The sequence below is a fragment of the Mobula birostris genome, chromosome 17 (assembly GCF_030028105.1).
Source record: "Mobula birostris isolate sMobBir1 chromosome 17, sMobBir1.hap1, whole genome shotgun sequence".
NCBI classification, from domain to species: Eukaryota; Metazoa; Chordata; class Chondrichthyes; order Myliobatiformes; family Myliobatidae; genus Mobula; species Mobula birostris.
In genome coordinates this window covers 1,294,181-1,319,638 of record NC_092386.1, presented here as the reverse complement: position 1 = coordinate 1,319,638, position 25,458 = coordinate 1,294,181, and the positions used below count along the sequence as shown (strand labels likewise).

The 25,458-nt window shown below is 42.4% G+C and overlaps 1 protein-coding gene across 6 annotated transcripts in view; it reads left to right on the top strand.

The window, feature by feature from the left end:
- LOC140211466 (uncharacterized) overlaps window positions 1-25,458 on the top strand; it is a 122,713-nt gene that overhangs the window by 49,318 nt on the left and 47,937 nt on the right. For 5 of the 6 annotated variants that reach the window (XR_011889466.1, XM_072281178.1, XM_072281176.1 and 2 more), the window contains exons 16-24: window positions 5,048-5,259; window positions 6,011-6,407; window positions 11,511-11,669; window positions 12,073-12,109; window positions 15,374-15,647; window positions 16,395-16,591; window positions 17,168-17,756; window positions 22,184-22,367; window positions 24,033-24,099. Coding sequence is in view for 5 of the 6 variants with exons in the window: in XM_072281178.1 (XP_072137279.1) it covers window positions 5,048-5,259; window positions 6,011-6,407; window positions 11,511-11,669; window positions 12,073-12,109; window positions 15,374-15,647; window positions 16,395-16,591; window positions 17,168-17,756; window positions 22,184-22,367; window positions 24,033-24,099 (2,116 nt within the window). In the remaining variant the exon portion in view is untranslated. The remainder of the gene's footprint in view (window positions 1-5,047; window positions 5,260-6,010; window positions 6,408-11,510; window positions 11,670-12,072; window positions 12,110-15,373; window positions 15,648-16,394; window positions 16,592-17,167; window positions 17,757-22,183; window positions 22,368-24,032; window positions 24,100-25,458) is intronic. The other variant, XM_072281177.1, reaches the window with a different exon arrangement.

Here is a 25,458-nt window from a genome sequence, read left to right as displayed (position 1 = left end):
GACGTTTCAGGCCGAGACCCTTCGTCAGGACTAACTGAAGGAAGAGTGAACAGATGCTGCTTGGCCTGCTGCGTTCACCAGCAACTTTTATGTGTGTTGCTTGAATTTCCAGCATCTGCAGAATTCCTGTTGTAAGGGTGAAGTGGTTCATTTGGGTAGGTCAAATATAATGGCAGAATATAGTATTCCTGGCAAGACTCTTGGCAGGCAGTGTGGAGGATCAGAGGGATGTTGGGGTCCAAGTCCATAGGACGCTCAAAGCTGCTATGCAGATTGACTCTGTGATTAAGAAGGCATACGGTGTATTGGCCTTCTTCAACCGTGGAATTGAGTTTAAGAGCCGAGAGGTAATGTTGCAGTTGTATAGGACCCTGGTCAGACCCCACTTGGAGTAGTACTGTGCTCAGTTCTGGTCGCTTCACTACAGGAAGGATGTGGAAACTATAGAAAGGGTGCAGAGGAGATTTACAAGGGTGTTGCCTGGATGAGGGAGCACGCCTTATGAGAATAGGTTGAGTGAACTCGGTCTTTTCTCCTTGGAGGCGCGGAGGATGAGAGGTGACCTGAGAGAGGTGTATAAGATGATGAGAGGCATTGATCGTGTGGATAGTCAGAGGCTTTTTCCTAGGGCCGGAATGACTAACACAAGAGGGCACAGTTTTAAGGTGCTTAGAAGTAGGTACAAAGGAGATGTCAGGGGTAAATTTTTATGCAGAGAGTGGTGTGCATGGAATGGGCTTCCGGCAATGGTGGTGGAGGCGGATACGATAGGATCTTTCAAGAGACTCCTGGATAGGTACATGGAGCTTAGAAAAATAGAGGCTATGGGCAACCCTAGGTAATTTCTAAAGTAAGTAGATGTTTGACACAGCATTGTGGACCATAGAACCATAGAACATAACAGCACAGAAACAGGCCTTTTGGCCCATCTTGGCTGTGCCGAACCATTTTTCTGCCTCGTCCCATTGACCTGCACCTGGACCATATCCCTCCATACACCTCTCATCCATGTACCTGTCCAAGTTTTTCTAAAATGTTAAAAGTGAACCCCCATTTACCACTTCATCTGGCAGCTCATTCCACACTTCTACCACTCTCTGTGTGAAGAAGTCCCCCCTAATGTTCCCTTTAAACTTTTCCCCCTTCACCCTTAACCCATGTCCTCTGGTTTATTTCTCCCCCAGCCTCAGTGGAAAAAGCCTGCTTGCATTCACTCTATCTATACCCATCGTAATTTTATATACCTCTATCAAATCTCCCCTCATTCTTCTACGCTCCAGGGAATAAAGTCCTAACCTATTCAACCTTTCTCTGTAACTCAGTTTCTCAAGTCCTGGCAACATTCTTGTAAACCTTCTCTGCACTCTTTCAACCTTATTAATATCCTTCCTGTAATTTGGTGACCAAAACTGCACACAATACTCCAAATTCAGCCTCACCAATGCCTTATACAATCTCACCATAACATTCCAACTCTTGTACTCAGTACTTTGATTTATAAAGGCCAATGTACCAAAAGCTGTATTTGCGACCCTATCTACCTGTGACGCCACTTTTAGGGAATTTTGTATCTGTATTCCCAGATCCCTCTGTTCTACTGTATTCCTCAGTGCCTTACCATTTACCCTGTATGTTCTACCTTGGTTTGTCCTTCCAAAGTGCAATACCTCACACTTGTCAGTATTAAACTCCATCTGCCATTTTTCAGCCCATTTTTCCAGCTCATCCAAATCTCTCTGCAGGCTTTGAAAACCTTCCTTACTGTCCACTACACCTCCAATCTTTGTATCATCAGCAAATTTGCTGATCCAATTTACCACATTATCATCCAGAACCTTGATATAGATGACAAATAACAATGGACCCAGCACTGATCCCTGTGGCACACCACTAGTCACAGGCCTCCACTCAGAGAAGCAATCCTCCACTACCATTCTCTGGCTTCTTCCATTGAGCCAATATCTAACTAACTATCTTCCTAAATAACCTCCCATGCGGAACCTTGTCAAAGGCCTGACTGAAGTCCATGTAGACAACATCCACTGCCTTCCCTTCATCCACTTTCCTGGTAACCTTGAAAAACTCTAATAGATTTGTTAAACATGACCTACCACGCACAAAGCCATGTTGACTCTCCCTAATAAGTCCCTGTCTATCCAAATACTTGTAGATCCTATCTCTCAGTACTCCTTCCAATAATTTACCTACTACCGATGTCAAATTTACTGACCTATAATTTTCTGAATTACCTTTAGAGCCTTTTTTAAACAATGGAACAACATGAGCTATCTTCCAATCCGCTGGCACCTCACCCATAGATGCTGACATTTTAAATATATCTGCCAAGGCCCCTGCAATTTCACCACTAGTCTCCTTCAAGATCCGAGGGAATACCCTGTCAGGTCCTGGGGATTTATCTACTCTGATTTGCCTCAAGATAGCAAGCACCTCCTCCTCTTCAGTCTATATAGGTTCCATGACCTCACTACTTGTTTGCCTTATTTGCATTGACTCCATGCCAGTTTCCTTAGTAAATACAGATGCACAAACCCATTTAAGATCTCCCCCATTTCTTTTGGTTCCATACTTAATCAGAGTTCCAATATCCCTTGAGTACCAAGGTTCCTTATTCTTATTCACTTTGCCTTTAATCCTTTAATTCAAGGAACATACAAACTCTGCACTCTCAAAATTTCTCCTTTGAAGGCTCCCCACTTACCGATCACATCCTTGCCAGAGAACAACCTGTCTCAATCCACACTTTTTAGATCCTTTCTCATTTCTTCAAATTTGGCTCTTTTCCAGTTTAGAACCTCAACCTGAGCACCAGATCTATCTTTATCCATAATCAAGTTGAAACTAATGGTATTGTGATCACTTGAACTAAAGTGTTCCCTTACACACACTTCCGTCACCTGTCCTAACTCCTTTCCTAATAGGAGATCTAATATTGCATCCTCTCTAGTCGATACTTCTATATATTGATTTAGAAAACTTTCCTGAACACATTTTACAAACTCTAACCTGTCTAGACTTTTAACAGTATGGGAGTCCCAACCAATATGTGGAAAATTAAAATCCCCTACTATCACAACTTTGTTTCCTGCAGTTGTCTGCTGTCTCTCTGCAGATTTGCTCCTCCAATTCTTGCTGATTATTGGGTGGTCTATAATACAACCCCGTTAATGTGGTCATGCCTTTCCTTTTTCTCAGCTCCACCCATATGGCCTCGGTAGACAAGCACTCTAATCTGTCCTGCCTGAGCACTGCTGTAACATGTTCCCTGACTAGCAATGCCACCCCACCACCCTTCATTCCTCTGCCTCCATCACGTCTGAAACATTGGAACCCTGGAACGTTAAGCTGCCAGTCCTGCCCCTCCTGTAGCCAAGTTTCACTAATGGCTATAATGTCGTAATTCCATGTGTCAATCCATGCTCTCAGCTCGTCAGCCTTCCCCACAATACTCCTTGCATTGAAATAGACAGACCTCAGAAGATTATTACCACCACACACAACCGTTCTATTTGTGACTTTGTATGAACTTTTAACATAATTTATTTTCACCCCTGCTCCACTAGCTGCTCTGGCACTCTGGTTCCCACCCCCCTGCAAATCTAGTTTAAATCCTCCCCAATAGCACTAACAAACCTGTCTGCAAGGATATTGGTCCCCTTGTAGTTCAGGTGTAACTCGTCTCTCTTGTACAGGTCCCACCTGCCCCAGAAGAAGTCCCAATGATCCTGAAATCTGAAACCCTGCCCCCTACACCAGTTCCTCAGCCTCATGTTCATCCGCCAGAGCATCCTATTCTTAACCTCACTGGCACGTGGCACAGGTAGCAATCCTGAGATTACCACCCTCGAGGTCCTGCTTTTTAACTTCCAACCAAGCTCTCTATACTCACTCTTCAGGACCTCCTCACTCTTCCTTCCTACGTCATTGGTATCGATGTGCACCATGACATCTGGCTGATCACCCTCCTACTTCAGAATGCTGTGCACGCGATCAGAGACATCCCTGACCCTGGCACCCGAGAGGCAACAAACCATCCTGGATTCTCTGTCACGATCACAGAACCTCCTTTCTGTACCTCTAACTATCGAGTCCCCTATCACTACCGCTCTGCTCTTCTTCCACCCTCCCTTCTGCACTGCAGAACCAGACTCAGTGCCAGAGATCCGGCTGCTGCAGTTTGTCCCAGGTAAGTCATCCCCTCCAACAGTATCCAAATCGGTATACTTGTTGTTGAGGGGAATGGCCACAGGGGAACCCTGCTCTGCCTGCCCTTTCCCCTTCCCTCGCCTGACAGTAACCCAATTACCTGCGCGCTGCTTCTTTGGCGTAACTACCTCCCTGAAGCTACTACCTATAATCTCCTCATTCTCCCGAATGATCCGGAGGTCATCCGGCTCCTGCTCCAGATCCCTAACCCAGTTTGTTAGGAGCTGCAGCTGGAGGGCCTGTATTATGCTGTAGGTTTTCTATGTTTCTGTGCTTCTGTTAGCTGATCTCTCATTTCCTTACTAACTTGCTTTCACCTGGAAACTGTGGTTCAAGTTCTCTCATTATTCATGTGCAAGCCAGCTGCTCCTAAAGCTTCAGAAAACTGTTTTCCTTTTTAAAAATTAGAAGAAAGATGTAACATTGCCTATCGTATCTCATTCCTAAATATACTCTGAGGTGAAGTCTTAGGCCCAGCTATATATGACCTATGGCTGATCAGAACTCTTCAAACTGAAGCTCCTCAAAGCTATACATCCTGTGGTGTTAATTGCATAATCAGTTAAACCATCTAGTATCTCAGGCTCGTCGTCTACGTAGTTCCTACTGACGAATAGCTAAAATTAATTGGAGTAATTACAAAGCTGAATAAAATACATATTTATATATCTTTCTTTTCACTGATTCTTTAGTTTGGTAGTAAAACTGTTGCCAGAGTATAGAGCTGATAAAGGGTAGTTAGTGAACAACTTGTTAGTGCTGATAGTTCAATCAATAGTGCTGATCAGTTCAACTGTAAAACCAGTTTTGCTTTGGTTTCCAGTCAGAATCCCAGTCTCTGGATGCTGCATGTTCAGACACAGTGGAATCAAAGAGCAAAAATGTTCCTGATTCGATCACCGAGCGACCGAGGAGGACTGGCAATTTTAACAAAGAACAACAATCAGAAAAGACATTTCAGCATGATGAACAGAATGAGCAGGAGGAGTTAACGTTGGCTGCTGTTCAGGAAAATATCATGAGCAAGCCAACCAGGTATGGGCATCAGTGTTCACTTTTCAATTGAATACCCCTCTGTGGATTTGGAGATAATCTTGATCATTTGCATCCACACCTGAATTTTGCCCAATACCAGCTCACTGAGCAAGTATAGCATGAATGGTTCAGGTCTTGGTTTAAACTTGACGTGGTTTATCTTGATCCCTGTTGTCAGTAGGCATACTTTTGTTGGTGGCCTTAATTCCTCAATGAAAGGAAGAAGTCCAATCAGCTGAATATTTGTTGACTAACTGATGGCCTGTAGAATGTCAAACTCCTGTTATTAGGCTACTCAGCTCAGAATCTGACAGTGATGATATTCCTTTGATTAAAGTTACACATTTTTGTGAAAATATGGTACTCATTTTCAGATGTACTATTCAAAAACAACATAAATTGAGAAAAAGGTGTTAGTGGGTCGCAGTTAAGCACCAACCCTAACCTAGTGCCAAGCTATATAGCACCACCTATAATATGGGAGTTCAGTTCCTGCCACCTGTAAGGAATTTTATATTCTCCCTGTGACCATATAGGTTTCTTATCACATTCCAAAGATGTATGTTAAATGTTAATGGGCTAATGGCAGACTCTATTGGTGCCGGAATCACAGCGACACCTGTGGGCTGCCGAGCACAGTCCTCGCTGATTTGATTTGTCACTGTGTGTTTCAATAAAGCTAAATTTTATCTTTATGAATCTCTGGGATTCAGTTGCATAGACGCAAGAGATAAATTTGTTTCTATTGTAGATCTGGGAGGCAGCCCAAGCCTACAACATTTTATAACCCTTCAGCAAATCAGCCACCGCCAGCTCCTCCATTCTCATCTGAGGGAGACAGTGAGGGCAAAGTCAGATCGAGACTGGTTCGAACTCAGAAAACTAAATCCAAGGTCAGCAAAGTGTTGGGGAAGAAGGAGGCTCAAATTAGAACTGCTGGTAGCAGAAGCCAAGGAACAACAAAGATGCCACTTGTTACCCTGAGAGCATCCCAGGAGGAGGATGATGATGACGAATCAGAGGTAGAACATGAGGAGGACATCTATCCCATCAACCCAGAGGAGGTCAACAAAGCACCAGCTTTTGTGCCAATTAGCCTTAGATCACCTGAACCTGTGCAAGCCCAAGTGGAGGAGTCGATGGAAGAGGTAATTTTTTTTAAAAAATACTCAATACCAGCCACTTGCTTCCCGACTAAGCATTCTGATATATTCATTACATGCCTTGTACCTCCTCGTTCTAACTTATCAGCGAATCTCCATTTTCCCATACTAACTTGCTTTGATCTGGAAAATGGGCCAAGTTCTCGTAGTCATGTGTGAGTGAGTTGCTCACAACTGGCTGGAAATCTATGCTCCAGATCACCGTATGTCCTCTTGGCTGAAATGTAATTTCTTTTTTCTGTCCATAGAAGCTGCCTCATCTGCTGAGTGTGTGTTATTCTCTTTTTCAGCATCTGCAGGATCCCTTGTATTTATATACTTCCTGAGTTTTATACTTCTCTACACCTCTGCTACCTTATACTACAGTTAAGAATTTTGTGCTTTTTATTTCACGTGAAGTACAGTTACATAACTTGCAGTTATGCATGGAGTATTCTGCAGTTCAAAATTCACTGTATGCTGACTATACTTGCCTTATTTCTTAGTTCTTCCTGCTCATTCATTTGCTATACTTAAGGAGTTTCATGAATTCTAATCCAAACATTTCCGTAAGACATAGGACCAGAATTAGGCTATTCAGCTCATCAAGCCTGCTCCGCCATTCCATCATGGCTGATCCCGTATCCCACTCAACCTCATACACCTGCCTCCTTGCCAAATCTTTTGATGGCCTGACTGATCAGGAAAATATCAACTTCTGCCTTAAATATACCCATGGACTTGACCTTCACTGCAGTCTGTGGCAGAACATTCCACAGGTTCACTACTCTCTGGCTAAAAGAATTTCTCTTTCCCTCTGTTCTACAAGGTTGCCCCTCAATTTTGAGGCTGTACCCCCAGTTCTGGGTATTTCCACCACAGGAAACATCCTCTGCACATCCACCTTATCTAGTCTTTTCAATATTCGGTAGGTTTCAGTGAGATCCCCATACATCCTTCTAAATTCCAGTGAGTCCAGCACCAAAGATGCGAAATGCTCCTCATATTGTTAACCCCTTCATTTCTGGAGTCATCCCCATGAGCCTCTGGGGTCTCTTCAATGACCACACATCCTTTCCAGGATAGTCTATTATCCAGGATACAGTAGAAGTGCCAATCTGATTTGAATGAAGCTGTTCCCCTCGCAATGAGGGCTGTACGGTATTGAAGGCACTTGGGAAATCAAAAAAATGATCCTCACAGTACTGCCCTGGTTATCCAAATGGGAGTAGGCTCTGTTCAGCAGGTATGTGACAATGTGTTCCTGATGGGCAAACTGCAGGAGGTGGAGAGCTGATCTGACCAGGGGTTGGAGTTGAATCAGGACCAGCCTCTCTAGGGTCTTCACGATGTGTGGGGTCAGGGCCACTGGACCGTAGTCATTCAAGATTTTCGGTTGGCCTTTCTTGGGTATTGGGACCACACGAAGTTTTCCACACAGTTGGGACCCTTTCCAGGCTGAGACTCAGATGGAAAATACGATGGAGAACTCGAAACAACTGCTCAGCACTCTCCTTCAGGACTTTGGGATTCACACTATCCAGTCCAGTGCTTTGCCATGTCTGAGTTTCTCCAGAGCTCTCTCACCAGCTCAGCAGTGAAGTTGAGTCCATGATGACTGGGGTGTTGGTAGAGGGTGGGGCTGGGGGAGGTTAATAGCATTGGTATATGGTGACGTGCTTGGGAGGCTCAGGGCAAGGAAGGGATGTAAACGGTCGTAGCCAGTGTTCTTCATCCCCGTGTTGAATTGGAGGAGGGAGGAGGGGAGGCGTTGGTGCTGAGTGAGCATTCGGTGCTTCTGCATCTGTACTGGTTTGCTGAGGGGGGTGTAAACAGGAGGGCAGTTCTCCAACCTATTGAAGAATTGGTTTAACTCATTAACCTATTCACAACTGCTCTACAGCTAGGCAATAAAATTCTTCATGCCTCTCCATACTCCAGCTCTCTCCTGTATTCCTCTTTAGCCAACTTGATCTTCTCCTTCAGCTCCCTTTGCACATATTTCAATTCCCCCCTGTCTCCTGATCTAAAGGCTGTCTTTTTGCAGTTGAGAAGAGCCTTTAGATCACTGGTGATCCATGGTTTGTTGTTAGAGAAGCAGCGAACACTACTTAATGGTATTACAGTGTTCACATAGTAGTTGATGTAGCCAGTGATGTAATCAGTAAGTCTGTTAATATCCTCCCCATATTGCTCCTGAGGAAAGTTAGTGTACTAATTACAAATGGGATGAATACTTTTTCACCTTAATTTTGGTTTTAAATTTTTAGTAAATTGTTGACAGGTTTTGAAATTTTTCTTTGATTTGACGTGATGCACAATGTTTTGTAGATTAGCTAAAATATCCAATTTCAATGTATTTTAAATTTAAAAATGAAACAGTAAAATGTGAAAGTAGTTGTGGGGGCTGAATACTCAAGGCACTAATAATTGTATTTCTCTTTTATCTGTTGGTACATAGGTGGTGCAGTGAGAAAGGATCCAGGGTTAGTGATATGTTCTTCGTGTGAGATGATGGAACTCTGGGAGGCATCCAGTCTCCTTGGTAACTACATCTGCATGAAGCTCCAGTTCCTTATCATGGTCTCTGAGGAGCTGCAGCTCAAAAACCTTTGGCTCATACGGGATTGAGGAGGTGATAGATAGGAACTGTAGAGAGATGGTCACCCCTAACTTGCAGGTGTCAGGTACTTCGGTGACTGTCAGGAGAGGCTCAGAAGGGAAGGGGGAAGAAAAAGAGTGCAGAGGTGATGGGGGATTCTGTGGGCACGAAAGGTCAGGGATGTCTGAGATTGTGTCCATGGTATTCTAAAGAGGGACTCCAAAGTCATGGTACATATCAGTACCAATGACATACTGTGGGTAGGAAAAACGAGCAGGTCCTGAAGAGAGAATATAGGGAGGTAGGTAGAAAGCTGAAAAACAGGACCTCCTGGGTAGTAATCTCTGGATTGCTGCCTGTGCCAAGTGCCAGTCAGGGTAAGAATAGGATGACTTGGCAGATGAATGCGTGGCTGAGGAACTGATGCAGGGGGCAGGTTTTCAGATTGCTGGATCATTGGGTTCTCTTCTGAGGAAGGTATGACCTGTAGGAAAAGGACAGGTTACAGCTGAACCTGAGGGGACTAATGTCCTTGTAGAAATGTTTGTTAGAGCAATTGGGGAGTGTTTAAACTAATTTGATTGGGGGGGTGTGGGAACTGGAGTGATAGGGCTGAGGATGGGGCAATTGGTATACAAGTAGGTACAGTATGTAGCACGACTGTGAAGAAGGACAGACAGATGATAGGGCAAACCTGTAGTCAGTGGAATGAGTTGAATAGTGTCATGGGAGCATCATTGAAAAGGGTGATGAAAACAGGATGGAAGGTGTTATGTTTTAATTCACATAGTATATGAAATCAGGTAGATGATCTTGTAGCACAGGTATGATGTTGTGAGCATCTCTGAGTCAGGGCTGAAAGAAGATCAAAGTTTGGAGCTTAACATCCAAAGATGCACATCGTATCAACAGGCAGGCAGGTAGGGTGGGGTGGCTCTGTTGGTAAAAAAAATTAAATCAAATCCATAGAAAGTGGTGATGTAGGATCGGAAGATCTAAAGTCGTTGTGGGTAGAACTAAGAAACTGCAAGAGTAGAAAGACCCTGATCGGAGTTATATTCAGACCTGTACACTATTTACAGTGGGAGACAAAAAGTTCATGTGAAAAGGATAATGTTATAATTATCATAGGGGATTTCAATATTCGGGTAGGTAAGAAAAATCGGGTTGGTGCTGAATCCTGAGAGGGAATTTATCAGATGCCTACTAGATGGCTTTAAACCGAAAAACATCTAGCAAGCAGTAGTTCTGTGAACGAAAACGCCTTCTTAATGAGAGAGGTTTGAGAAGGAAGGCCAGCCTGGTTCAAGCTGACAGGAAGGTGACATTAACTCAGATAACCATACTCTACAACAGTGGTGTACAGAGGAGCACCTTTGACTACACAACACATTGAACCTTGAAGTGGATGGGTTGCAGTCACTGCCCACTCCATTACAGGAGGTAATCAATAAAGTGGCCACGGAGTGTATAAAGGACCTTCTACTGTGTTTAAGTTAACTTCTTGGATAGGTACCTGTATAATAAATGAAATGGAGGGCTATGAGAGAGAGAAGAGTTAGGTGAATCTCAGAGTAAATTAAAGGGTTGGTACAATACTGTGGGCCAAAGGGCCTGCACTGTGTTAAACTGCTCAACAAAATACTCTTTCTCTATTAAATTACACTGTTTCAGAGAAAATAATCCAACCTTTCAACCTCTGCTTTGGACCTTGGATTTCCTATCGTTGAATGTATTTGTGAATTCACCCCCTGGTTTTCATGATCTCTGCTTTACAGGTCACTTTTTCTTGTTGCAGGTCAATCTGTTCAGGTTCATTTTTACTATTTTGGTTTTACAGTAAATTATGTGGAACTAATTGATATGATATTTCATGCAATTGCCTTCTAATCTAAATAACTGTTAATAGTTCAAATAATAGAATATTTTATGCAGTATCTGTGTTTCCATGAGATTGTTATAAATACGATCTCAGCAAGGAATATTCATTATGCTTGCATAATTTTAATTTATATCACTTGAATTATACTTGTAAGCTTTCTTGTTGCCTGTTCTGTCCACCAGCTTTGATTCAATCACGTCTTCTTTGCCACCTCTCCTGGGGGTAGCGGCTTGCCTTCATTTGAAGCTGCATCTGTGATCTCTCATTGGCACCTATTCCAATCCCTTGACAATAGTTTCCATAAGAATTGTTTATATGAAGTTAATTTATTCCATTAACAAGAGTAATGTAAGGAATTACTATTTTTCACAGTTGATTTGGTATTATTTGTTCATATTTGCTTTATCTTTATGTTGATTTAATTCTACATCAATTTTCCTTATGTTTGTACCAGAAACCTGCATTTCTTGTAGGTAGTTGAGTTGATATTCTAAGATAACTGAGACTAAAATATTTGGTCTTTGTGCAATTTAGTAAAACCGACTGGAAACAAGAAATGCGGCTTTAAAATGTGTTTTATTTGGAAACTTTTCCATACCTTCTCACTCCCATTTATCACACACAGCTTGAAATAGCCCTTAATGTCTCAGACAAGAACTATACTAGAGAAGCTGAACACTCACTTCTTGAGTTACGTGATAAACGTGAAGCCAGTCAGTCTTGCACCTTTATTCCAGAGGAAGATTACCGCCCAGCAACTGCTGACCAGATTGAACTTTTTGTTGTAAGTGCAAGTTTCCACAATTGTTTTCGACAAAGCACTAATGCAGATATTTAGATAATGTTAGAGAATCGTTGGCAGCTGTGCCCTTAGTAAATAAATCATAGCAAAAGCAAATTTTAAAAATAGTTTCAAAAGTGCATTAAGTTAAAGGTACTAATGCACATTACAGGTTAAAAATTTAGAAATAAGACTGCAAAATATCTGAAGATACTAATTTGTGAATATTAGTGTATTCTCTGCATTGGTCTAAAGACATTCATTTTAATCTTCACATTGTGCATAATGGCAGTCTGTCACACAGTCTAGATTTTAATTATGGATCTAGAGCAAATATTCACAATCAGTTGCTGCTGTAAAATTGATATTTATCAAAGAAAACAATTTGGAATTATTCATTTTACAGGAAGTTTTTGAAGTTCCAAATGAAGGTCCAATTCAAGGTGAGTATTAATTTTAAGGTGGATTTTTCAAGTGTTTGTAATGTACTGCCACTATATTACGAGCTGTCACAAACATTCATTTCCATTGGACTCGCAGGCAGTCAGTGCCCAGGACAAGGGAAGTCAAAGCTAGTGTAAAGGCAAAAGAGAGGGCATACACAAAGCAAAAGTTAGTTGGAAGACAAAGGATTGGGAAGCTTTTAAAACCCTACAGAGAACAAAAGAATCATTTGGAGGGAAAAGATAAAATATGAAAGCAAGCTAGCAATCAATATGAAAGTGGATAGTAAAAGCTTTTTCAAGTATGTAAAAAATGAAAGAGATAAGAGTGGGTGTCGGATGCTAGAAACTGAGGCTGGAGAGATAATAACAGCAGCCAAAGAGACGGCAGATGAACGAAGTGAGTATTCTGCATCAGTCTTCATGGTGAAAGACACCAGCAGTGTGCCAGATGTCGAAGGGTGTGAGTGCAGTTACCATTACAAGGGAGAAGGTGCTCAAAAAGCTGAAAGACCCAAGGGTACATAAGTAACCCAGGCCAGATGAACTGCACTCTAGGGTTCTGAAAGAGGTAGCGGGAGAGATTGTTGAGGCATTATTAATGATCTTTCAAAAATGGAAAAGTACAAATCTCACTCCACTCCTTAAGAAAGGAAATTATAGACCAGTTAGCCCGACCTCAGTGGTTGGGAAAATATCGGAGTCAATTGTTAGGGATGAGGTTGTGGAGTACTTGGAAATACAGGACAAGATAGGACAAAGTCAGCGTGGTTCCCTTAATGGAAGATCTTGGCTGACGAACCTGTTGTAATTCTTTGAGGAGATTCCAAGTAGGATAGATAAAGGGGTGCAGAGAAGGTTGTGTATTTGGACTTTCAGAAGGCCTTTGACAAGGTGCCACACGTGAGGCTGCTTACCAAGTTAAGAGCCCGTAGTATTACAGGTATGTTACTGACACGGTTAGAGCATTGGCTGATTGGTAGGACGCAGTGAGTGAGAATAAAAGGATCCCTAGTGGTTTTTGGACCACTTCTTTTTCTGCTGTATATCAATAATTTAGATGATAGAATAAATGGCTTTGTTGCCAAGTTTGCAGATGATATCAAGATTGGTGGAGGGGCAGGTAGTGTTGAGGAAACAGGTAGGCTGCAGAAGGACTTAGATTAGGAGTATGGGTGAGAAAGTGCAAATTAAATACAATGTTTGGAAAATATATGGTCATGCACTTTGGTAGTAGAATTAAAGGTGCAGACTTTTCTAAATGGGGAGAAAATCCAAAAATCAGATGAAAAGGGACTTGGGAGTCCTTGTGCAGAACACCTTGAAGGTTAACTTGCAGGTAGAGTCAGTGGTGAGGAAGGCAAATGCAGAGTTAGCATTCATTCCAAGAGGTCTGGAATACAAAACCAGGAATGTGATGCTGAGGCTTTATGGGGCACTGGCAATATTGTGAACAGTTTTGGGCTCCTCATCTAAGAAAAGATATGTTGGCATTGGAGAGGGTTCAGAGGAGGTTCGCAAGGATGATTCTGGGAATGAAAGAGTTATCTTATGAGGAACATTTGATAGCTCTGGGTCTGTACTTGCTGGAATTTGAAGGATGAGAGGAATCTCATTGAAACTTTTCGAATGTTGAAAGGCCTGGACAGAGTAGATTCAGAGTAGAAAAGGATGTTTCCCATGGTGTGGAAGTCCTGGACAAGAGAGCAGTGCCTCAGGAGAGAGGTGCGACCATTTAAAACAGAGATGTGGAGAAATTTCTTTAGTCAGGTGGTGGTGAATTTGTTACCACAGGTAGCTGTGGATGCCAGGTCATTGGGTATATTTAAGACAGAGCTTGATAGGTTCTTGATTGGCCACGGCATCAAGGGTTACAGGGAGAAGGCTGAGCAGTGGGGACAAAAGATCAGCCATAATTGAAGGACGGAGCAGATGGGCCAAATGGCCTAATTCTTATGGACACAGGGAGTATGTAAGAACCTGACATTTGTTTTGCTCATTTATAAAATATGTTGTTAATTCAGTATCACAAAGATGGTTTGACATAGATTTGCACTTTTATACCTCAGATACAAAAATGCTCTTGTTGTGGAATGATCGGACGGGATGATTTGAGTATCTCAGAAACTGCGGACTCCTGGGATTTTCATGCTCAGTGCTGTCTACGGTTTACAGTGGTGCAAAAAAAAAACAGTTGTAATATGTAATTATTTGAGCTATTGTCACCTTTCTCTCAACTTGAACTAGCCTGGCCATTCTCCTCTGACCTCTCTCATTAACAAGGCAACAGTGATGTACAGAAGAGTATCTCTGAACGCACAACACAAAGTTCGAAAATTCAAAGTTTGAAGTACATTTATTATCAAAATATGATGCAGTAAATAGCCCTGAGACTCGTCTTCTCATAGACAGCCATGAAAGGAAAAACATCAAACCCGCCCCCCCCATGCAAAAAAACACAAATTGTGCGAACGGTAAAAAGAGGGAAAAACACAGGTTATAAGACTGCAAACCACGAATCATCCAAAATAGTCAGTTTGGTTCAGTTGAACTGCATGTTGTTCATTAACTTCGGGCTGCAGAGCCAGTCTGCCTCAATTCAAATCGCACAAAATAGCAACAACAAAGGAACGATGAGAAACAGAAACAACATAACATGAACTACAGAGTCCAATCTACAAACTGTTGATTAAGCCTTGCCCAAGACCAAGGGTTCCAACATCATCCTCCGGCGACATCAAGCGAGACGCAGAGAGTGTCCATACGAGCGCAGGAATCTTCCTGTGGGAGCAGTGGACGTGAGAGAGAGAGAGAGAGAGACCATCACATGCAGTTACCTTTCTCTGGCAACACATCGAACTTCGAAGTGGATGGGCTACAGCAGCAGAAGGCCATGAAAATACAGTCAGTGGCCACTTTGGGTACATGATCTATGTGATACTGGAGTAACACACCCAGTTTATAAATGATCAAAAGATCTTTCCCTCTAAATCATGCTTTATGTGCTGATAGCTAATTTTTCTCCTAAAAAAAATCTGAACTCATTAGTGTATTTTCAAGTTCTAGTCTTAGAATATGTTTAAGTAAATATCTTGTTCTCTTGAATAAATGTTCAACTGTGCAAATGATTGTTAGGTATAGAATATTGGGTGCTATCTGTAGTGAGTCTGTTCAGAAAAATATGTTTATAGTGTCACAAGACTCAAAATACAGAGCATTTTCTGTTGTCTGACTAGGTTAACTCCTGTGTTGTTTTTCCTATAGAAGGGGAGAGCGGCTGTGCCGAGCTTGGTGCTGCTTTGCCAGATACTGCATTTACGGGTGTGATCTGTGTGGACCAGAAGAACTTGGATGAAGAATCTGGCCTTGCTGGTGAAGTTCCTTCCCTGCAGATCATAGTGTGTAGTACTGAGAGTGTTGGTGATAAGCCCGACAGAGCTGATGCGCAGAGTGTTCCTGCAGAGAAAGAGCTGAAGGCTGAACTGGACTCACAAGAACTTCCTCTTCCAAAAGGAGAATCAACTAAAGCTGCTTCTAGGTAATGGCTGTAGTATCACTAGGAAAGACAAAGTAACTGTCTCCATAACTTGCTCACCCCTTTATCTTACTCTAATTCATTCATGTATGGTGCAGATAGTGTGCCACATAAACACGAAATTCTACAGATGCTGAAAATCCAGAACAACACACACAAAATGCTGGAGGAACTCAGCAGGTCAGGCCGCATCTACGGAAATGAATAAACAGTCATAGAAACATAGAAAACCTACAGCACAATACAGGCCTTTCGGCCCACAATGCTCTGCTGAACATGTACAAAGTCGATGCTTTGGACTGAGACTCTTCATTAGGACTAGAAAGGAAGGGAGCAGAAGCCAGAAGAAGGTGGTAGGGAGAGGGGATGCTATAATGTTGTCTAATTGTTTTAGATCTCGTGCTTACTCTCAAAGCAAACCTGAGTTGTAATGTTGGGAACTTTGTCCTTCCAGATGCTCAGCTCTATTCCACATACGGTGCAGTGTTTTCTTTCCTAGGTTTGAGTTTCATCAGAATTTTCTCTGTCCTCCAATCCACAAGCTTTTTTAATGCTGAAGCTGGGTACGGACAAACACCAGCTATCCTTTTGCCCATTGAAAATAGATGGTTTTCTGGCATTGTTGTCCTTTACTTGAGTTTCTCATTGTAAATGTGTTTTTCAAATATTTTGGGTGGTTTCATAATGCATTTCTATTAAAATAGTTTGTTTCTATTTCATACCTAAAGAATTAATTTCTTTAATTTGTAGTTCATTAGTTACTGAAGAACCTGCTGGTGCACACAACAACGTAGCCAGGAGAAGGTGCAGGTTTCTGAAACCAAAACCCAATCTCAGCAATTCCTTCTCTAGAAGTGGAACAAAAAAGCCGTGTCCTGCCACAGAGAGTGAAGAAATGCAAAGCTTTATAGAGCCAACTGGAGCAGCATTGTCAAAGGAAAAACATGGTATGCAAAATGGGCAGAGCCCAATGAGCAACCTTTATTGTTTACAATAAAAAAAATGTTATTTTTGTTGAAATAAGCTGTTAATTCATAGATTAAGTCATCAAAAACTCTCTACGATTAATCTGTTTGAATACGACTACATATAGGTTGAATACGTGTACACACAGGGCAAATATGCTGAATTATAAACTTTAAACTTATTTCAGAATTGTGTAGTGTTGACTATACTGAGAAATAATGTTAAGTGCAATCCTTTTGGAAATATCTGTTGACATTTGAAATACATTTATGATCACTTTGGAAACAAATGTGAGCTCAGTTTGCTTATAAATGTAGATTTTGTTTGAGAAACAAGGTATTCAACTCAAGAAATTCACCTTAAAGTAATTATGAGCCTGCATTTAACTTTGATGTACCTGATATACAAACCTTTCAAGCCCTCGCAGAAATGATAAACTCACCACTTTAAGCGCATTATTTTTATTTCAGGGAAATAACTCAGTACAGCTGCCACTATTTTTCTAAGAGAAAATGTTAGTGCAGAGAATTACTAATTGTTGCTGCATGTGATTCTAGGTAATAAAGCAGAAGTGAATTGTGATGACTTGATGCCAGTTCATCTGCTAACAACAGAGAACACTGAAGAAAATGTAAGCGTAAATCAGATGGCAGCTGATGAATCAAGTGAGATGTCTATAAACAATCAGCAAGAAAAATGTGTGAGTGAAGAACAAGTGAGGAGATCTCGGTATCCAGACCAGGAGACCAAGCTTCTAAGTGAAAGGTTAAAATTGTCAGTGTCTGATGAGCAAAGCAAATGTGTGGGAGAGGACGATGGAGTGAACAGAGAAGAGCGTCAGGACAGTGGGTCTGAGCATCTGCGTGAAAGGTTAAACTTATTGATATCTGATGAGCAAGGCAGATGTGTAGGAGAAGCAGGAGGAGTAAATAGAACTGAACATATGGAAAGTGGATCCAGGCGTCTGACTGAGAAGCTGAGTTTGTTAACAACTGACAAGAAAGACCAGTGTGTGACAGTGAGTAATACTGACCCCGTGGACAGCACGATCCACAACTGTGGCGAAGAGTTATCAACGTGTGATGAACAAGAGGAAGGTGTGGCGGGGGAAGAACAAGTGAATATGACTGTGCATCTAGGTGGAAGGTAAGGGACGAAAATTCTTGAACAATTCCTGTAATATCTGGCTGGGTTGTTTTGGCATCTGTTTCAGAGTCTTTTAAAAAAACAACAGAAATGTAAGAAAATTTGTGTGTGAGATAAAATATATTTTATTTACAGACAAATGTATTAATTTACAAAATGCTGGAGGAACATAACAGGCCAGCAACACCTATTACTTCCTGCCAGTTACACCACTGGTGTTGAGGGCAGCAATAAAGGTCCTCCATCTCTGGCATAGTTCAGGGCTTCCTTCATCATGCCAGTAGCTTCCTCTCAGTTTTCACTACTCTCGGTTATGCAAGTCCCAGGTGGAGACTCAGGAATACCATCGCACACAGATGTAGAAGGATTCTTCATTACTGTTTCTCTAAGAGTTGCTAGCGCCGAGTTGAATCCCAAACCTCAGACTGGTGGACTGGTCTAGCCTCTACCCTTTGACCTGTTGGGCATGGGTGACCCTACCAAGAGCCAAAACATAAAGCCCTGACTCCAACCAGTGTAGCTCTCCCAGGTCATTAGGGCATGCAAGCCTCCAAACCGTGACAAGCATGTGGTCTTCTTGGAGGAGGCAGTATCTATGGAAGTGAATAGTTGAAGTGAGGAGCTGAAGAAGAGCCTCGGCCTGAAATATCGACTATCTATTCCTTTCCATACATTTTGCCTGACCTGCTGAGTTCCTCCAACACTTTAGACAATAGACAATAGGTTCAGAAGTAGACAATTCGGCCCTTTGAGCCTGCACCGCCATTCTGAGATCATGGCTGATCATCTACTATCAATACCCGGTTCCTGCCTTGTCCCCATAACCCTTGATTCCCCTATCCATAAGATACCTATCTAGCTCCTTCTTGAAAGCATCCAGAGAATTGGCCTCCACGGCCTTCTGAGGCAGCGCGTTCCACACCTCCACAACTCTCTGGGAGAAGAAGTTCTTCCTCAACTCTGTCCTAAATGACCTACCCCTTATTCTTAAACCATGCCCTCTGGTACTGGACTCTCCCAGCATCTGGAACATATTTCCTGCCTGTATCTTGTCCAATCCCTGAATAATCTTATATGTCTCAATCAGATCCCCCCTCAATCTCCTTAATTCCAGCATGTACAAGCCCAGTCTCTCTAACCTCTCTGCGTAAGACAGTCTGGACATCCCAGGAATTAACCTAGTGAACCTGCGCTGCACCTTCTCCACAGCCAGGATGTCCTTTCTTAACCCTGGAGACCAAAACTGCACACACTACTCCAGGTGTGGTTTCACCAGGGCCCTGTACAAATGCAAAAGGATTTCCTTGCTCTTGTACTCAATTCCCTTTGTAATAAAGGCCAACATTCCATTAGCCTTCTTCACTTCCTGCTGCACTTGCTCGTTCACCTTCAGAGACTGATGAACAAGTACTCCTAGATCTCTTTGTATTTCTCCCTTACCTAACTCCACACCGTTCAGATAATAATCTGCCTTCCAGTTCTTGCTCCCAAAGTGAATAACCTCACACTTATTCACATTAAACGCCATCTGCCAAGTTTCTGCCCACTCACCCACCCTATCCAAGTCATCTTGAATTCTCCTAACATCCTCATCACATGTCACACTGCCGTCCAGCTTAGTATCATCAGCAAACTTGCTGATGTTATTCACAATGCCTTCCTCTAAATCATTGACGTAAATCGTAAACAGTTGTGGTCCCAATACCGAGCCCTGTGGCACCCCACTAGTCACCACCTGCCATTCCGAGAAACACCCATTCACTGCTACCCTTTGCTTTCTATCTGCCAACCAGTTTTCTATCCATGTCAATATCCTCCCCCCAATGCCATGAGCTCTGATTTTACCCACCAATCTCCTATGTGGTACCTTATCAAATGCCTTCTGAAAGTCAAGGTACACCACATCCACTGGATCTCCCGTGTCTATCTTCCTGGTTACATCCTCGTAAAACTCCAATAGATTAGTCAAGCATGATTCGCCCTTGGTAAATCCATGCTGGCTCAGCCCAATCCTATCACTGCTATCAAGATATGCCGCTATTTCATCTTTAATAATGGACTCTAGCATCTTCCCCACTACTGATGTTAGGCTAACAGGGCGATAGTTCTCTGTTTTCTCCCTCCCTCCTTTCTTAAAAAGTGGGATAACATTAGCCATTCGCCAATCCTCAGGAACTGATCCTGATTCTAAGGAACATTGGAAAATGATCACCAATGCATCTGCAATTTCCAGAGCCACCTCCTTTAGTACCCTAGGATGCAGACCATCTGGACCTGGGGATTTGTTAGCCTTCAGTCCCATCAGTCTACTCATCACCGTTTCCTTCCTAATGTCGATCTGTTTCAGTTCCTCTGTTACCCTATGTCCTTGGCCCATCCATACATCTGGGAGATTGCTTGTGTCTTCCCTAGTGAAGACAGATCCAAAGTACTTATTAAATTTGTCTGCCATTTCTCTGTTTCCCATAACAATTTCTCCCAATTCATTCTTCCCATTGTTCTTAACTATCTTCCTTCTCTTCACATACCTAAAAAAACTTTTGCTATCCTCCTTTATATTCCTAGCTAGCTTGCGTTCATACCTCATTTTTTCTCCCCATATTGCCTTTTTAGTTAAGTTCTGTTGCTCCTTAAAAACTTCCCAATCATCCGTCTTCCCACTCACCTTAGCTCTGTTATACTTCTTTTTTAATGCTATGCTATCTCTGACTTCCTTTGTCAACCACTGTGGCCACTTTCCCCCCTTTGAATCCTTCCTTCTCTGGGGGATGAACTGATTTTGCACCTTGTGCATTATTCCCAAGAATACCTGCCATTGCTGTTCCACTCTTTTCTGCTAGGATATCCGACCAGTCAACTTTGGCCAGCTCCTCCCTCATGGCTCCATAGTCTCCTTTGTTCAACTGCAGTACTGACACTTCTGATCTGCCCTTATCCCTCTCAACTTGCAGATAAAAACTTACCATATTATGGTCTCTACCTCCTAATGGCTCCTTTACTTCAAGATCACTTATTAAATCCTGTTCATTGCACAACACTAAATCCAGAATAGCCTTATCTCTGATCAGCTCTTGTACAAGCTGCTCCAAAAATGCATCCCGTAGGCACTCCACAAACTCCCTATCCTGGGGTCCAGTACCAACCTGATTTTCCCAGTTCACCTGCATGTTGAAATCCCGCATAACTACTGCGACATTTCCTTTGCCACATGCCATTGTTAACTCCCTATTCAACTTGCACCCAATATCCATGCTACTGTTTGGGGGCCTGTAGATAGCACCTATTAGGGTCTTTTTGCCCTTACTGTTCCTCAGTTCTATCCACACTGACTCTACTTGTCCTGATTCTATGCCCCCCCTTGCAAGTGACTGAATCTCATTCCTCACCAACAGGGCCACCCCACCCCCTCTGCCCACCTTTCTGTCCGTTCGATAGCACGTATACCCTTGTACATTCAATTCCCAGATCTGATCCCCCTGCAGCCATGTCTCCATTATCCCAACAACATCATAGTTACCCATTCACACCTGAGCTTCAAGCTCATCTGCCTTATTTCTGACACTTTGCGCATTCAGATATAGAATTTTTAACCCATTTTTCCTCTCTCTGTTTAAATCGCTACCTATTGTGCATAACCCAGCTCCCCGAACTCTCACCGGGCTATACGCCCCTTGAATTTTGTTGTCCTTCTTAAATTTACTTACTCTTTCTGCACATTTAACACCATGCTCCGTCAGACCATCCCTCTGCACATGTATCCTCCTTATCACTCGTTCCACCTCACCTTTCTCTACTTCACACTTAATATTCCGGAACCGTGTAGTCCCCACCTGTCCTTTATACTTCATCTCGCTATCCTCTCTCACATTCTGGATCCCTCCCCCCTGCAAATTTAGTTTAAACCTCCCAAGCAGCACTAGCAAACTTTCCTGCAAGAATGTTAGTACTCCTCCAGTTCAGGTGTAAACAGTCCTGTTGGAACAGATCCCACCTTCCCTGGAACAAAGCCCAATTATCTAAAAACCTGAAGCCCTCCCTCCTGCACCGTCCTCTCAGCCACGTATTGATCTGTATAATCCCTCTGTTCCACGCCTCACTCGCACGTGGCACAAGTAGCAATCCTGAGATTGTTACCCTGGAGGTCCTGCCCTTCAGTTTCGCACTGAACTCCCTGAACTCACTACGCAGGACCCCCTCACTCTTCCTACCCACTCCTAATGGCTCCTTTATTTCAAGATCACTTATCAAATCCTGTTCATTGCACAACACTAAATCCAGAATAGCCTTATCCCTGGTCGGCTCTCGTACAAGCTGCTCCAAAAATGTGTGTGTTGCTCTAGATTCCCAGCATCTGCAGAATCTCTTGTGTTTAAAATATATTAATATTGTTTGCTTATGTGTGTGTGTGATGTCAAACCTGTCTTTAGGATGTCTCCAGCACATAATCAACCAGGCACGAGAGTTGGAAGTCAGGATGTTGAACAAGGGATTTCTTCAGACACAAACTGCGCACAGTCTGCATTGACGTTTTGTCGTATTGCTGATCCAACACTGTCCATGGAGGCTACAGAAACAACTGCACAGGTTTTGTGCTCTGGTTACTCCCCAAAGGTGAGCAGTATTACCAGGCTACCCCAGCACTTCCTTAGGTTCTGCTGATTGTTCACACGTTTCACAGTACATGTGATAAACAAATCGGAATTTTGACAAGGAAATTTGGGTAGATCTTATTAAATAGTAATTTTGCTATGTATTCCAACGTAAAATTGCCAATAAAATCCTTTGTTGTTCGTACCATTTAATAAGTTATGCTATTTTGTAAAAAGGCAGATGGGGTAATTTTTAAGAAAGGATTCAGGAAAGAGTCTTTGAGGAACTGTAGAAAATTCAGTTTAAGCCCGGCTTTTGGATGGGAGAATGAAGATTACTGAACAAGCAAATGCTTGGTGAGATTGGAAATGCATGCACTCCAGTTCTAGTGGAGAGGAATCTGCCGAGTACAGTTGGCCCTCCTTATCCGCGAGTTCCGCATGCGCGAATTCAACCAACTGCGAATCGAGAAAACCCACAAGTGCTCTTCCAGCACTTGTTGTTCGAACATGTACAGACTTTTTTTCTTGTCATTATTCCCTAAACAATACAGTATAACAACTATTTTACTTAGCATTTACACTGTATTGGGTATTATAAGTAATCTAGAGATGATTTAAAGTATATGGAAGGATGTGCGTAGATTATCGTGGATTGGGATCGGAAAAAAACCGAAGTTCTCTTACTAAGGTAGTCAAACATTTGTCTTAGTATATAGTTTATAATTTACCTTTCTATGCGTATAAATCACTTCAGAAACGCATGTTTCAGCGCCGGGCTCGGGAACTGAAATTCCCGAGTTCGATCCAGTGACAGGCCGCTCTCCATCTGTGCCAGGTTGATGTGGAGGATCAAAAACCAAAATCCCAATAATTAAACCACTGCGTTGCTTAGTAATAATTGTAGCTTTCATTGGGGTAGGGCTTTTCTCACTTTATCCTTTAAAATTGTTCCAATCGTTGACCGACTGTAACCTAACACTTTTCCAATTGACCGATGGCGTTTCACCTCTTTCCAATCGCTTTATTATTTCCACTTTATTTTAAATCGCAATCGTGATTATTTTCGTGAAGAGAAACACTGCGGATTCAGAGCTCCGCCACCGGGTCCTAATGTCCTCCGCACTGAGACAGGTTAAATAAGGTCCGGGGTTCCGCTGGGTCCTAAGGCCCACCGTATTTGGACAGGTTGAATAAGGGATTTGAGCATCTGCGTTTTTTGGTATCCGTGAGGAGTCCCGGAACCAATCCCTCACGGATAAGGAGGGCCGACTGTAATTCTCCTAACTATTCGGTAACATACTCATAACATTTTAGGAACAACTTCTTCCCCTCTGCCATCAGATTTCTGAATGCACAGTGGACCCATGAACACTATTTCTTTATTTCTGCTCTTTTTTTGCACTACTTATTTAATTTTTAAGATATATGTTCCTTGTTGTAATTTTTCATATATTGCACAGTACTGTTGAAGATTCTGTGGATCTGATTGAAAATCCCCTCGCTGTGGATCTTTGCTTTAACCTGGAGCAGATGGTGCTTGGACTAAACGGCTTTCCTTCTACCAATTCATGCAATTCCCGAAGAAGATAGGGAGTTTCTTCTTTGTAATTAGTGCAGGTCTCAAAGAGTTACAAATGAATTATTTTGTTTATTAAAAGCTTGTATTAAAATATGATTTTTATAGATTGACGTCCAAGAATGTCAAAGTGTGGAACATCAAGAAGCACTGAACATTTCAGAAGGAAACTTGGGTATGTATGATACAAGCTGCATAAACTGATTTTTTTTACCCTCCAACCTTTTGTACAGAATACAGAACAGGTATTTGATTGAGTAGTAACGGGGATGAGGAGCCCCGTAGTTAATGCCAGAGCAGTTAATGGAGAGGTTGTGGAGGCAGATGTTTTTAAGACCTCAGACAAAGTTAAGAATCAAAAGGTTGAGCATGGTGCAACTAGTGTCCTGAGCTGCTTGTATTTCAGTGCAGGAAGTATCGTAAGAAAGGCGGATAATAGTGCTGAAGATGAAGTAGCTGGTTTACAAACAGAGGCCATGTGTAGTGAGGAGGGGCTGCTGATAGGGCAAAATTGCTGTCAATAGGATAAGTTGCAATGTAAAAAGTGGACAAAATCGAAATGGGTGATACAGGACTGAAGGTGTATTTGAATGTGCGCAGTGTACGGAATCAAATTAAAAGACTAGGAGAGAGGAAGTTAGTTCACAACAGGGGGATGGGAACAAGTGCAGAGAGACAAAGGGGTGTAAAATGAGGGTAGAAGCAAAAAGTAGTAAGGTGAAAAGTAAAAGTGGCAGGCCGGCAAATCCAGGGCAAAAATCAAAAAGGGCCACTTTTCAACATAATTGTGTAAGGGCCAAGAGTGTTGTAAAAGCGAGCCTGAAGGCTTTATGTATCAATGCAAGGAGCATTCGTAACAAGGTGGATGAATTAAAAGTGCAGATTGTTATTAATGAATATGGTATAGTTGGGATCACAGAGACATGGCTCCAGGGTGACCAAGGATGGGAGCTCAACATTCAGGGATATTCAATATTCAGGAGGGATAGACATGAAACAAAAGGAGGTGGGGTAGCATTGCTTGTTAGAGAGGAGATTAATGCAATAGAAAGGAAGGACATTAGCCGTGAGGATGTGGAATCGATATGCGTAGAGCTGCATAACACTAAGGGGCTGGTGGGAGTTGTGTACAGGCCACCTAACAGTAGTAGTGAGGTTGGGGATGGTCTTAAACAGGAAATTAGAAATGTGTGCAATAAAGGAACAGCAGTTATAATGGGTGACTTCAATCTACATATAGATTGGGTGAACCAAATTGGTAAGGGTGCTGAGGAAGAGGATTTCTTGGAATGTATGCAGGATGGTTTTTTGAACCAACTAGAGAGCAGGCTATTCTAGACTGGGTATTGAGCAATGAGGAAGGGTTAATTAGCAATCTTGTCATGAGAGGCCCCTGGGGTAAGAGTGACCATAATATGGTGGAATTCTTCATTAAAATGGAGAGTGACATAGTTAATTCAGAAACAAAGGTTCTGAACTTAAAGAAGGGTAACTTTGAAGGTATGAGACGTGAATTAGCTAAGATAAACTGGCA